Source organism: Tachysurus vachellii, chromosome 2, assembly GCF_030014155.1.
Source record: "Tachysurus vachellii isolate PV-2020 chromosome 2, HZAU_Pvac_v1, whole genome shotgun sequence".
Lineage (NCBI taxonomy): Eukaryota > Metazoa > Chordata > Actinopteri > Siluriformes > Bagridae > Tachysurus > Tachysurus vachellii.
In genome coordinates this window covers 12,826,275-12,841,573 of record NC_083461.1, presented here as the reverse complement: position 1 = coordinate 12,841,573, position 15,299 = coordinate 12,826,275, and the positions used below count along the sequence as shown (strand labels likewise).

At 39.8% G+C, this 15,299-nt stretch overlaps 2 protein-coding genes across 3 annotated transcripts in view; both read left to right on the top strand.

Moving 5' to 3' along the window:
• Positions 1-11,633, top strand: part of ankfn1 (ankyrin repeat and fibronectin type III domain containing 1) — a 64,241-nt gene extending 52,608 nt beyond the window's left edge. For both annotated transcript variants that reach the window (XM_060897442.1, XM_060897435.1), the window contains exons 19-24: positions 60-226; positions 2,907-3,057; positions 5,096-5,264; positions 5,978-6,144; positions 8,240-8,450; positions 8,959-11,633. In XM_060897442.1, the coding sequence (XP_060753425.1) occupies positions 60-226; positions 2,907-3,057; positions 5,096-5,264; positions 5,978-6,144; positions 8,240-8,450; positions 8,959-9,665 (1,572 nt within the window). In that variant the 3' untranslated portion in view covers positions 9,666-11,633. The remainder of the gene's footprint in view (positions 1-59; positions 227-2,906; positions 3,058-5,095; positions 5,265-5,977; positions 6,145-8,239; positions 8,451-8,958) is intronic.
• A 1,513-nt stretch (positions 11,634-13,146) lies between these two features.
• Positions 13,147-14,699, top strand: nog3 (noggin 3). The gene has a single exon (XM_060890068.1). It carries the CDS (start codon positions 13,581-13,583, stop codon positions 14,235-14,237), a length of 657 nt encoding a protein of 218 aa, XP_060746051.1. The 5' UTR covers positions 13,147-13,580; the 3' UTR covers positions 14,238-14,699.
• The last annotated feature ends 600 nt before the right edge of the window (positions 14,700-15,299 follow it).

Here is a 15,299-nt window from a genome sequence, read left to right as displayed (position 1 = left end):
CGGAGCACTGTAGGATTTATTAATGAGTGAGTAAGTTGATATGGACAATGTGTATACAGGATATCCTGGCATATCAGCGGAGAAGTCAGCACCGTCTTTCTCCAGGCCTGTATCTTGGCTACTTGAAGCTCAGCAGCTCTGTGGATCAGATCAAAGTGCTGGTCCCACAGAGGACACCCAGCATGCTTTGCCATTACAAGATACGGGACAACTGGAACGTCTCCAGGTTAGCTCCATATTTCATCCATAATTCACACTCAAATCTTTATAAGTATTTACTCACAGAAATAACATTTAGTATTATCTTGATTACATTGCTTTCTTTTGGGATTGCATTTAAACCTACTGCATACTACATAACTGTAACCACTCATTTACCAGCAATATGATTTTATCAGTCAACGTGGCTTTCTTAAGACTGTTCACCAAAGGCACAAAATGTTTCAAGTACGTTTAATTTTCTCAACAATGAATCACATAGTCTGAATTCCTCTGTGACTAATAGCAAGGACAGAGGTGAGAAAACAGCCAGTGAGTACCCTAGAAGAAATCAGTCTCATCAGATGAAATGCTCAGTAGATCTCCAAGTCTAGTTTATTGTCCATCTGTTTGTGTGGGATGGCAAGGGCAAAATATAAGCACAACAATAATACCTTCTGTAAGAAATTATTTAGCATGTCAGACCCAAATGGTTGCTGGAAGACATGAAATCAAGCACAGCTCTGTTCCTGGCGAAGCACAATATAAAAACAACTACTTTTTGTTGTATGTCTTTAGTGCCTCTTGCAAAACAGACAATCCTGGAAGCCTGTATCTCCCCAGCCGATACTCCCTCCACATTGTCCTCCTATCACTTCTTTCTTGTTTACTTAGGAAATAACGATAAAGTCACATGATACACAGCAAGATGCACCGTGAAAAAGTGTGATTTGAGAAGCCACTTCATTCGCATTCAATAAAAAAGATTGTGTAGCGTGTGTGACCTTGGAAAGTGTGCACCTGGCTTTTATGATGCAATTAAGAGAAAACCAATTGATATAAAAAATAATGAAATAAAATGGCAATGATGATCACATTTATTATTGTGATTAATGAACTATATGAACACCATGTTTCCACATTTCTATATTTACTGTCTTGTTGGTGAGGTTCTTACGAAAAATAAACATTTCTTATTGGAAACAGAACAGACTGATAAAATACCATGTAAAATCATGTAGTCATCAGATTAATAAATGAGTATAATTCTATTATATATTGTATATAAGCAGAGGTGGGAGTAAGTCACACGTGCAAGTCACAAGTAAGTCTCAAGTCATGAATGTCAAGCCAAAGTCAAGACCAGTCTTTTTTTAATATTTGTCAAGCAAGTCTCAAGTCTCAAATTTGCGACTTAAGTCTGACTCGAGTCAAGTCAAGTCCCTCATCTCTGAATCATTCAACTCAAGTCTCGAGTCCCCCATTCATTCATTCATTTTCTACCGCTTATCCGAATTACCTCGGGTCACGGGGAGCCTGTGCCTATCTCAGGCGTCATCGGGCATCAAGGCAGGATACACCCTGGATGGAGTGCCAACCCATCGCAGGGCACACACACACACTCTCATTCACTCACACAATCACACACTACGGACAATTTTCCAGAGATGCCAATCAACCTACCATGCATGTCTTTGGACCGGGGGAGGAAACCGGAGTACCCGGAGGAAACCCCCGAGGCACGGGGAGAACATGCAAACTCCACACACACAAGGCGGAGACGGGAATCGAACCCCCAACCCTGGAGGTGTGAGGCGAACGTGCTAACCACTAAGCCACCGTGCCCCCCTCTCGAGTCCCCCATCTCTGATATAAAGTATCATTTCTTGCACGTCCAAAACAGATAAGTATATGTCTGACGAATAAGTCTAGCTGTACACGTTCTATAACACAGGACCAGACAAACAGGTTCCTCATTGGTACATAGCGTAAATGAGGAGCGCGTGTGCCTGTAAAGATGAAATATTGAAATATGTCAAAGCACTGGCTTGTCGTGGAATGCTCTCCCTCACCGCAGGAGCGCATACTTTCTTGACGTGGTCATTTTTTATGAGCAAAACAAAACTCCTGTTTGTTTTTGTTCGGTAAAGGGGCTATTTATTTATTTTCATCTCAGGTCATGTTGTTGACCCCGGTAGGTAGGTCCAGACAGGGAGAGCATTATCCTGCCGCTCAGTGTGGTAGTAAAACTAAATTTACTATGGGGCCGGAGCGTGGAAGCTAGCGGGAGGCTCACACAGGCTGATGCCCACTCATGGCGCGAGGAAAATCTCTGGAGCAAAGAAATTCTCCTTTTTTTCCACTAGCTTAACCCCAAGACACTTATTTATCATTATGAGCTACACCAAAATGCTCCTTATTGCACCATCTGTGGCTTATCGGCCTCTAGCTGTGCTGATGAGACCCAAACTTTAGACGAGCAAAAAAGCAGTGGCAGGGTATTTTTTTAGTTAAAATGTCAGACATTCCCACCTCTTTGATGCGAAATGGTAGTATTCTCACTGTTAAATGTCTTGAACGTTAGACATTCTCACACAGCTTTTCTATAAATTCTGTAAAGCATCCTGCTCAGTGTGAGGGTGGCACAAATGAAACTTTCCCACATTTTGTCTAAGAACTTTCAGACTGAAAATAATGGGGTGTCTAGTGGTTGGTGGCATTTTACTCTCTTTTTGAGCCTTTGCTCTGCATATCAGGAACTGGTGTGGCTCGTTAAGTGCTCACTGTCTCCTGGAAACTCCTCCGTCATGTAATGGGAGTGTGGAGTGGCACAGTCTATAGTGGGCACCGCAGCAGAGACGGATGTGTCAATAGCACTTTTCCGTGTGTCTATGTGTCTTTACCGGGTGCCATGTCTTCCCACCCAGAGACGAGTGGGAATGGCTGAATACTCTGTCTGGCCCTGAGGAGGTGGAAAGAGCAGATCAGGCAGCAGACTGCAACACTCCTTTACTCTTCTACGAGCTCCAGACTGCCATTAAGAATCTGCTGCGCCAGATCAATCTACCTCTGCACCAGGTACTAAACACAAAAAGCTGACCTTTACTTTTTATGTCAAAAGATCAATATACACCACAGGAGCATATATTTTTTAAATATTTGATTTAAGTTTAACCTTTTGATAAGTATACGTAGTTTATTTGATCACATCTGGGATTTGAACAATAGATGACTGAAGGCACTTTATCAACTGCAACATGGCACAGTGTTTGTATAGACTCTAACTACAAGGTGCCAACATCCATGTTTTCGCTGTAACATTTACAATATTTCATCTCTTGCCATTGTGATACAGAGCACACCTGTAATCTACCTGTAAACTACCAACTCGATGCCAATTTTGAACTGAAAAGTAGAATTCACTAGTAGTGGTTAGTTTCAATTCTTGCAGACTTGATCTAGATGAACTCTAACCTGGAATTTCACAGTCATCAGTCCTGTGAGCCTTATAGAAAATAGACGAGATAGCTGTAGTCTAATTTCATAATAAATAGATAAACTTCTAAAGACGTTTGCACAGCAGAATATGTCTCATTGTTTACTTACAGTTGCTTGGAGCATGTAAAAAATATCCCATCCAACAACATAGTCTTGGAATTTTTTGGATCATTTATTTTTTTTTCTGCCTGTAAGTATTTTCATGTTGGCACTTCTAGATCAGTGAGTAATTCTTAGAGATGTTTTTTTTTAAAAAGCTCAAATCCACCAAAGCTATCACTAATTCTAGAAGTATATACTTTATAACAATTCTTTAGCATTTTTAATCTGAACTCTATCCACCACATGCATGTAATAATCAGTGAAAATGTGAATGCGTGTCTCCCTGTACTGAGCAAAGAACACACAATCTGTTTACTTAGGATAGCCCTATAATGGAAGTCTGCTGGTATGTGTCCATATCCAAGTTCACACTCTGCATGCTATTCATGCCACCGGAGAGCTCAGAATATGGCACTCGCAATATGGCATGAATTCAGTAGCAGCAAAGGTTTAGCAATGTGTGGTCACTGCATTGCCTTCAACCAACCAAACAATCAAAGGTGCACTTGTGTTCATTACAAATGTGACGAGCTATAATTAACCATAAACACGTCCATAAACAACTAATATCTTTTTTGTACTTGATCAAAATGTGTTACATTTCATGAATATGTTTTTACTAACTTTTAAGATAAGATAAGATAAGATAAGATAAGATAAGATAAGATAAGATAAGATAAGATAAGATAAGATATACCTTTATTCGTCCCACAATGGGGAAATTTCACTGTTACAGCAGCAAAGAGTCAGAAAATGCAAATATATAAAAAGAATAGAGACATAATATAATATACAGTATATACAAAACATAATGTATAAAAAGAGACCATGAGTAAGTAGTTACACTAACAGACATATTGCACATAGGTAATATTGCACGTTTTTCCAAATTTCTGTTATTGCACATGTTTTTCAAAATTTACATACAGGAACAATGCAGTGAAAAGTCAATATTGTGTTTTGCAGTGTTTCTTTGCCATCTTTGTGGCACACAATTACATTGATTAAGACTTAAACACAAGCTCTTTCAGAACATCTAATTCTGCAGTTTAAAATTTTAATTAACAAATGCTTTTAAATAAATTATGAACACATTCTACAAAACATATGTTTATCGAAACTGTTTATTGCCCGTAGTCTTCAATTATCAGTGAGTTTTGAGTAAACGTCCTTTTGTTTCTTTCCACGGCACATAGTACTGTGTTAATATTCCTATCTGTCATAATCACGTGAGATTAGACTGAAAAACAGTGAAGTATTCATCTGAAGCTGACATTTTTTCTTAACTTATATTTACTTACATTTTCTGAATTATGATATATAATATAATAATATATATGTATGTATAGTAGAAAAATAGCTAGGAAATATTTCTGAATTGCTCTCATCCTTTAACTGCACCTTTGTGAATTGACTTTGCTTCTGATTTTTTCTGGCCACTAAGCTAAAATGGGCTGCCATTGTTTCACTTAAACTGAAAACTGTGTGTTCCTTTGTGTGTCTATTTCTTGCACAGGCTAAGCACTTCCGTCTCTACACACAGGAGGTGCTTGAGTTGGGTCACAATGTGTCCTTTCTTTTGCTGCTGCCTGCCTCAGACTCCGTGTGTACTGCCCCGGGCCAGACCAATCCCTACACACCGCACTCGGGCTTCCTCAACCTCCCTCTTCAAATGTTTGAGCTTGGTACACTGGCTTCTGTTTCGAGCTCTGCAATATTAGCTCAGTCGGTCTTATAAAATCCACAGATTCCTTTCTCCCCCTGTACCCCCTCCTCCTCTGCGTCTAATCACACTCCCAGCAGAGCCTCACTAAATCACACAGACCCACAAATACACACGCCAGCAGGGGAGCAGTCTGCTTTGCGGCTAGCCAAATACCCCTCCCACCCTAGACTGGGTACAAATGATGAAAGGTTAAGCAAGTAATTGATATTGTAATTGAACCAGATCTGTGCAAACACCACTAAATCATTTTTATTTCAATCATCCTGTGAATCTGTGTGAAAGAGCAAGACTTGTTGATGTGCAAAGCCATGCTAGTAATTTAGAATGCTCACTTTAGAATGCTCACTGTTTGGCTGATGGTTTAATGTTATTTGCACAATTTTGAACCATCCTATTTGAAATATGATCCTATGGAGCAGAATATATCTAAATACATGTATAAACCATCACAATGATTTCTATTAAAGGCAAGACCTTTCAAAGAATTGTCGGTGCTCTTGATAAATCAGTTAAAGTACTTTAGGTTTCATATGATGATTTAGTATGATTGGTGTTTTTTAGAGCATAAGACTAAATAAACTGAGATTTCTGATGTAGCTGTCTATTATATATGATGTAACATGTCATAACTGAATTGCTTCTGTTTTTCTCTCTCCATGTCCCTGTGTTCAGTTCACTTCTGTGCATATAAGGAGAAGTTTATTAGCCTGTACTGCCGCCTGTCCTCTGTGCTTGACCTGGACACCTTGATTACCCAGCAGAATTTAAGAGAGGCCATTACAGATACTGAATTTCTTATTGCTAAACAAGAAAACCAGCATATACTTGACTATATCCAGGTATTTTTACTGCACACTCGACCACATTCTGATGTTACAGCATTTTATTTTGTACTTTCATCACTTTTAATCACACATCTATGGAGTCCACCGCCTACAGTAAGATTTGATGAAACATAATTTGTTACACAGTGGTGATGGCTGTTACACGTATTCCCAGACACACTGAAGTGTGTGAAATGTCAAGCTACAAAAACAACTTTAGCTAATAATCCAATTAGAATAGTTTATTGATGTTGTAAAGTATAACTACTAGACATATAAACTGTAAAATTGCTTGTTTTTCTTGTGTAGAAATTTCAATACGACCTTAACAGAGTCTCGCTACAGGACTTGAAAGAAAGCTGTCTGTTCAGTGCACTGGTCTGAAATAATCCCTCTTCGCCACCACGGTCTGGACTATTAATTGAGATTGACCACAAAACCACAAGAGTGTTTGTGATGTCGGATCCAAGAGGCTGTGGAAAAAAGTGGCACACTGACCACAGATTACACACCGCCTGAGAGTGGCGAGGGGAGAGAAAGAATACCAATCAATGCAGGGAACTGCGTGGCCTGTGTGTGGCTAAGTTAGCATGGCACCAATTAGCATAAACATTCTAATGTTCCACAGAGGAGCATGCAAAGAAGGGCCACATCTGTCAAAATGGCACATTAGCGCAAAGCACTTAAGGTTCTGCTCTGGTATGAGGGATGGATTTTTCCACTGTCAGGTCCTGTCAAGGAACTAATACGGACTGACCACAAAAACATGCACTTTTAAATATTTGAGCCAAATCGTTTCATTCTCAGATGAAGATTCCGTGACATATTTCTTTTCTTTAGTAGGAACCTTAATCTCTTAATTTACCAGATTGGCTATCTGTCATAAATCATCAAATGTTGTCATTGATCATCATGACTCTTAAAACTCTTGTGCACCCTTTTAATACGTGGAAGCTTTGCAATCTCTTGAGTTATTTCCAGTCAGCAACAAGTACATGATGGATCAGTGTTACGGACAGGGCTTGTTTTAAATCAGTTTAAAATGGAAAAAAAAAAGAAAGAAAAAAGAAATGCTTGGAAAATCTTAAACGGCTTAGAAATCATATTGAATTAAGTTAGCAGTAGAAAAAACAAATCCACAAAAAACAAGATCCTTATTCTGAAAAATGGAAAAGTAATGGTTTTGCATGGACTACACCATCCTTTGTGTACTTTCCCCCATTTGCTGTAGTATCTCCAAGCCAACATCAAAATGAACACTGATTTGTTGAATTGAGCTCTCTCGTAAGTGAAAGCTGCCCCTTCCATTTTATTTCTCTTGCCGTATTCTAGTCCCTCCTTTTGTCATTAGAGCACCAGCATACTTTCCAAAGCAGTCATCCTCTGGTGTCAGACCTCATTCCCATAAGTTGAGTCTCACATGACATTTGCAAGGAGGAGCTCAAATTGCAGCGTTTTTGTTTTTTTTTTTTGTTGTTTTTTTTTTCATCTCCCCCATTTACTTTTTTTTTTGCTCTACATTTTCCTCACCATTCTGAAATGAGCTCCTTGTAAATACAATTGCATAGTAAGTTTCAAGAACGGAAAATATGAAAACGAGAATTTGGGAGATTCACTATGTGGAAGTCAACAGCTCTGATTGAAAACACATTCTGCTTCTCACTTTATTTTAGCACAGACTGAGGTTTGTTAAACTGTAAAGATTCAAAGAGCCACTCTAAGGCACTTAAATTTAATATCTTAAAAAAGTCTTGGTGGCAGATAATTAAAAGCTTGATATCTAATAGCTTTTTAGCTGACATTTTTATTAGAGGTGTTATTTATGTGCCACAGATTAAATGTCTGAATAAAAGTTGGAAAGATTAATCTGCTTTGGCGTAAAATTAGGGTTAAAAAAATAATTTATGGCTCGATGTCTTAACATTAGACAGTGCCATTTTAATGTGGTTTCAGCGTTCCACTTATTAACTCCAGATAACTCGCATTTCGAAAACGTGTCATAAGCATCATTTGAAACAATGTTTTTCTCTTTGCGTCAGTTATTCCACTGAGCAAAGAGCAATGAACAAAACCCCTTTGACAATGTCATTATTATGCTGTTGTTTCACAGCAAATGGATGAAATCTGGCGAGATATCCGCTGGATCATTGACGCCCTGCAGTATGCTCGCTATAAACAGCCTCTGGGAGGTTTGCCTATCACGTGGCTGGTGGATGCCAGCTCAGAACCCATAACACAGAAGTACGACTCCATCTCCTCCAACACAGACTACCTGCCTACTCCGTCTCCCTCACCCGAGTTGAGAAGAAAGGCTAGAGAGGGTAAAACATTTTTTTATCACAAGGTGGTGTTTCATAATGTAAAAAACATAAATATTGTAATGAGACATCTTACCAAAAACCCTTATGCGAGTTATGTTCAGTTGAACTTATATGTTCTAATGAGAAATAGTTTAAGATGTTATTATAGTGAGGAATAATTCTTTGTATAGGTTGCCTTTCACTGCTCAGATACACATTTAAATACCATCATAATGCGCATAAAAAACTCACATAGCATTCGTTGATTAATTTATGCTCAAATTTTCTATTACTGTAAACTCCAACTCTGGATTTCCATGATTTCTCAGACTAACCCATGCAGTAGGCAGTCACAACAAGCATACAGTGTTCAATACCTACTTCCCTGTTCCATATTTAATTATGTTTCACAAGTTGATTTTGCTGGGGTTTTTTTTGCTTGGTAATATGTTTTATGGGCCACTATAGTTAGGTGCATTAAAAATAAAGATTATCAGCACATTTCTGTTTTTTTTTACTTTTATTCCAGATTCTCAGGCGGTCTCAGATGAAGAAGGCTGCTCTGAGGTCTTCCTCCCGACAGACAGCGACTACGACTCTAGCGATGCTCTGAGCCCAAGAGATCTAGACTTGGTTTATTCTTCAGCCCAGGATCTATCCCATCAGGCTGTGCACACGCTGAGCGGCAGTGCCCCTGACGTCCTGCAGATGCACGACCTGAAACCCAGCGCCTGCTCTAAGCCGATGCCAGAAACCGAATCCTTCACAAAAGACCTGGAGGAGCTGTCCTTGTCCTCATACTCCAGCAGATCATCAGAAAAGACGTCTCGCTACAAGCGCAGACTGCTGTCTAGGGCCCAGCCCCAGAGGACCTGCTTCAGCGGACATCGCTGGCTGAGAGTCCAGAGTGAGAACCAGACCCCTTCACTTTCAGAGGGTGTTTATACCCGACAGAGCGAACTGGACCTGCCTCTAGAGCTCCCTGTCTCTTGTCCACACTCTTCCTACAGCATGGACGAGTGGAAAGGCGGTAACACGGAGAGAAAACCCACTGTGCGCAGGATCTTCGTGGAGTCATGCAATGAGACATCCCCGAGCAGAGACGGTACTCAATGGCCAGACAAGAACGAGGAGGCACACGGAGGAGCTGCAGCAGGAGAGACAGCAGCTCAGGAAGTGGACTCAGATGACCAAACCAATGAGCTGGTTTCTGAAATACTCAGCAGCACTCTCTAAAACGAAGCATCCTGCGTTATTGTGTGTCATGTTGATGTGTTTTTGTCATACAGTATATCGCCACCAGACAGCCTCTAAGTAAAAACAGTTATAGCATGCAGACTCTCTGTGTTGTAGTATGTGGAAAATTCATTACTAGAATGTGCAGGAAGAAAAAATAAGTTGCTGGTCAACACTGTAGGACCCATAAACCGTGGCTATGACTGTTAATATACTTACTATTAATGCAACATGACATAAAGTGCTGCTTTAACCTTTGAACTTGAAACTGCCTCTGCATAGACTGATATAACAGGTGAAAGGTGAAAAGTAGTACTTTAATTCCCAGTCTTTAGAATCAGCTTTCAGATTTGTCTATACGTATTTGTCTATACACTTATACCTTCAGCTACATCCGAGGTATAAACGACTGTTGGATATAAAACAGAATTTAGTGATGCTCAGATGGTGCTCCAGAAAAACCAATAGTTCACATTACTAAAGTCTTTGCTTCAAGACCCTTAAATAAGCTATGGAAAATGATCATGTGTTCGGAATCTTAAACTAGCAAATTATCTTTATAAACAGTCCTAATTGACTTGCTCTAGAAGGTGATATTTGGAAGCTTTTTACTTGTCCACTTTATTTCAGAAGCTAAAGTTAATGAGCAGGCAGAGGTCCTTGATTACTAACTGCTTGACTTACATTGTGTTTACCTCCTCTGACCAAATTGTGGTGTGCATTTGTTATTCTCTGAAGGGTCAGTAGTGTGTGTCCAAGTGTCTGTCCAAGTGTCTTCAGAGGGTGATCACTAACTTTCTGGCATTAAAACAAATCAAAAGCACTCATGTTTTATGAACAGGCACGTAAAAAGTGCACTTTAGAGACCTGTTTACATCCTTTGTGCAGCAATGCAGGTATAATTCATATTTTTGAGCTCCTGTTGTCCCTGATTTAAAAAGAATTATAATATCACATTATATTCTGAAGTTTTAAATTTTTAGTTCTGGAAATTTTGTACCGCATTATATGAAGGGTATGGTATCTACGTTGGTATCTTCAAAGCCATAGAGATTTTATATGTATTGAGAATTATATTCTCACAAAACAATGCTGTCTCTGCGTTCCGTACTGCACTGATAGTGGAGTTGTATACATTCAGCCACAATACATCTCTTTGTAAATGTTGAATGGCTAATCTTTAATAATGGTATGTTGAGGAATCTGGACAGAAAAGGGTTGTCAGGACGGAAAAGACAGCAAGGGCAGCTTGTGAATTTGTCTGTTGTACTGTTATGACTTGTCAACGTTGCAGTGTATTACGAATGTATATTTGCATTACTGTTTCCTCAAAAAAGATATTTCTACTGCAACTCTGTCCTTTTAAAGATATTGAAATTGCTTCATCCTCCCGATCTCTGTACAGTGATGTCAGCTGAACTAATAATGCAATGCACTACTTTACCACGTGTGTCTGTGTGTGTCTGTATGTTCTCTCTGTTCCCTAAAGAATGAATCATTTGAGTAAATATTCACTGAAATTAATTTTGTTTAAACAACTGACATTTCAAGGTTCAGTGATGTGTCTTTGTCCCGATACCTTTATACTGTGCACACAGCAAGCCAAAAGCGTTGGAAAGCATCATATCTGTATATTTTTGAATTATGCATTTATTGATCCAAATAATCTATTTGTGTATTGGATTTTTGACAATTATTGTCTTTTATCCCTGTTTCTGTTGTTACTCATTAGCTTTTGCAACGCAGCTGAATCTGACCATGTGGCTAATGTGTTTATGAACTTAGAAACAGAAATAAATCACCAATTTATTGTAGGTATGCTATGAATTGTTATTTGTCTGATACCACTTAAAAAAAGATATCTCTTATCTTATCTTATAATATTACTTTGTATTAAAGTCGTTTTCATGACTAAGAGTTGACTTATGAATGCTGGCTCTAAATGTATTATGGTCTAATAAAAAAATATAAATAAACCGGACCTTTTTTCTTTTTCTTATTTTTTTTACATTTTCTGGTGTATGTTATTTGAAATTAGTTTGAGGTGTTGGTGTGATGCATCTACTAGTGACTGCTTCAGTGATATCAGATGGAAAAACACCAAGTGTCCAAACACAAATGGAAAATAAAGAGGTCAGGAGGGAAAGAAAGTCTGTGTATATGTTTGCATTTAAAACTGAACTGAACTGCCATCTACAGTGAAACCAAAGCTCTTAAATCGAGCGTTCAAATTGGTCTCCTGTTAGATCATCAAAGGTCTCGGTGAGGAATTAAACAAAAAACAAATTACATTTTTATCTAGCTGGATCATGAAAGAATCAGGAATATTTGTGCCTCAACCTGGGAGGGCCATTTGATCCATCAGTAAGATTGAGTGAACTGAGCACTTTGCATGGAGTGTACAAGACCAAGTTATGCTCATTGTGACTACATTTCAAAGCTCCTATCTTCAGATATTTTTGATATGTCAAAAGGTAAATTAGCCTGCTAATAAAATAATTCAAAACACATAAAAGTGCTAAATATGCAAAAGAGTGGCCAGTTGTGTATCTATAAGTAATGATCAATTTATTCCATAACAGTAACAGATAGTAGCCAGTGTATTGGCCCACTGTACAGTTAAACTGTAAAAGGTGATACAAAATCCAGTCCATCATTATATTCATAGATGTTTGTGGTGGAAAATTATTACATCATCTAATGAAAAAATAGGTTACATTTACTTAATGTTAAACTTTGGCAAATGAACCATATATCATCCTGTATAATATGTCTTTGTCCATTGATTTACTTTTGATTCTTGTCCAAACTAGTTCCAACAATTTTGCAGTATTTGCCCGAGGGCAGGGGCAACCAAAAACCCCTGTCACTACAGCTGGCTGGCACTCTTATCTTGGAAACATAATTTCACCCCATTTCCTTTTTCTCGAGAAAGACCTCACATCCTACTGGCGCCGGACGTATATTGTCACAGTATTAGGCCAGAAAATTACTCCAAGGTCAATTTAGACATTAAAGGGGAATACAGGAATATCGGAAACACCGCCCAAAAGAGTTCCCAACACAGTCTCTTTAACCCTGCTTGCCCTCATGACTATTGCTTCTTTTGCTGTTCTTTCAGCTGCTCAGTCTTGTGGAGATCAGATTGAGACAACAGCCAGAAGTGTTGTGTTGAAACAAATTTACTCAATTCAAAGAGTCGAGATTAAATTTGAGTAGATGAGTTAATTAATGCATGACTGTCCTGCTATGCATTTTATTAGGGAAAATGTACAATTAATGAGACCCTTTCTCTAGGTGTAGCATCGGGACAGGTTGTGATAGTTATGTGCGCATGCACCTTCCACTCAATCCCCCATCACACACATACACGCACGCACACACACACGCACACACACCCCTTCTATAATCATGTCCACCCCTCCCTCTGAGAGAAGGAGGCGCCGGGGGAGCCCTGGCAAAACCCCCGGCATTCACACTACGCTTTTTGCGTTACATCACAAACGGCGAGCATAAATCGGACGAGCCATGGCGACTCTCAGTTGGGCGCTGGACGACACAACGCGAGGAAGCACCATGCGTATCCGGGGCGGTGCGGAGACACGCGGACGCAGCAACGAGGAGCGAAGCGCCGACCGCGCGCCGTGTGACGGAGCCATGCGCTTACTACAGCACTGGCGCCTGGCATGACCTTCAACTAGGCGACTTGGTGGATGCGCACTTCTCACGTGTCTTACTGCGAAATCGACTAATCGTGTGGAGCGGCCCGTTCAGCAACCCGAACTTCTCAAGCAGGACACTTGAGTTTAATAGTGTTTTATAGTCAGGATCAGGAGTTTGGCGCTTTGCACGAGTGGACGTTCGCGCCAGACTCTCCAGGATTAACACCCGAGATAACCTCGCGCGCCAAATCAAATGGATAACATGGAAAACGTGCCTAACTTTCTGGCCATTTGCGTGCTATTTTTCGCTCTCGGCTTCCGGATAGAAGGCGGCTCGTGTCAGCACCACATAACACCGTACTACCTCCGTCCTATCCCTAGCGACATCCTGCCTGTCAGGACTATCAATGAAGACCCCGATCCGTTGCTCGACCCCAAAGAGCGCGACATGAATGAGACGGAGCTGCGCAGCATTCTGGGCACGCACTTCGACGCGCTCTTTATGTCCGTCGTGACGCCCGAGGACACTGAAAGGACCATGCAGCAATTTCAACAGCGTCCCATGCCCAAAGAGATCCGCGCTTTGGACTTCGACACGGCGCACGACGCCAAGAAATACAAGAAGCTGCGCAGGCGCCTCCAGATGTGGCTGTGGTCGTACGCCTTTTGCCCGGTGGTTTATGCGTGGCAGGACTTGGGCAGCCGCTTCTGGCCACGCTATATCAAAGTGGGCAGCTGCTTCACAGAGCGCTCGTGTTCAGTGCCCGAGGGCATGACGTGTAAACCTTCCAAGTCTGTTCACTTCACGCTGCTGCGCTGGCACTGCATTTCCCGGCGCCCATTCAAGTGCACATGGATCCACGTGCAGTACCCAGTCATATCCGAGTGCAAGTGCTCCTGTCCGAACTGAACCTGTCTCTCTCTCTTATCCTGTCTCTCAAGCACTGCCCGAAGTGTACGAATGTTTCTGCGATGTATATGTGGTGTTATTTTAACTTGTTTGTTTGTTTGTTTATACCTTGAAAAAAGAGGTCAGTATTTACTTATATCCAGCGTCTACTGTATTTGAGCATACTCTGGGTTAATGTATTTATGTGGAGAAAATTTCGCGCTGCGAAAAATTAAAGGACATTTTTACTGAAGGAACTGTAAGCTTTTTTTTTCCATTATTCGGAAAAAAATATATAAGTTTTTTATAGACCTCAAATAAAGTATGAATTACGGTGTAATTGTTACAGCTTAAATGTTACAGCTGTGAATATAAAGTGGCAATAGAGTAATCATAAACCTGTAAATTAAGAGAAACACCTATTTATTCTTTATTTCCATGTAGTCCAAAGTCATTTGAAATAAAACCACTTAAACTGCATAATTGTTTTTTTTTTTTTTTTTGCTTCTTTGTCTGTTCATTTGTTCATTTCTGTAAATGGCATGTGCTTTGGCCAATGTAAAATCTCATATCTTGTTTTTATCTATATTATATTATTATCCTTGCTGATTTACTATGTCAAAACTATTGAGCATGTGACACATGTCTAGGTGTTAGAATGTAATTCTTACTCCTGAGAAGGAGTGTATCAGTGACTTTGGGGTTTTTTTTCCCCCCACAGACGCCATCCGTCCTCAGACAGTCTGAAGGGTCTTTGTAAAAGGATTAAAAGTTAAAGACCTTCATTTTCAGATTCTTTCATTTAATCTGTATGGCGCCTGAAACACATAGTGGATGAATGATCACATGTAAAAACATTCTTACTCTGTCTGAAACTTAAAGTCTGCTGGCATGAAAATAACAGCTTGACCCTGGTGAAGAATGAAGACACTAAAGTTTCTTTCTCTATCGATTAGAGATCCTTATAAGACAAGCTGACAGAAGGCTGCCATGTGGTTGTTTAACTCCATTTAAAATTAGTGGGGATTAGTGAGCCCAAAACAATGTATGACCTTAAAATAATATTAGTCTAATGATAAGCTT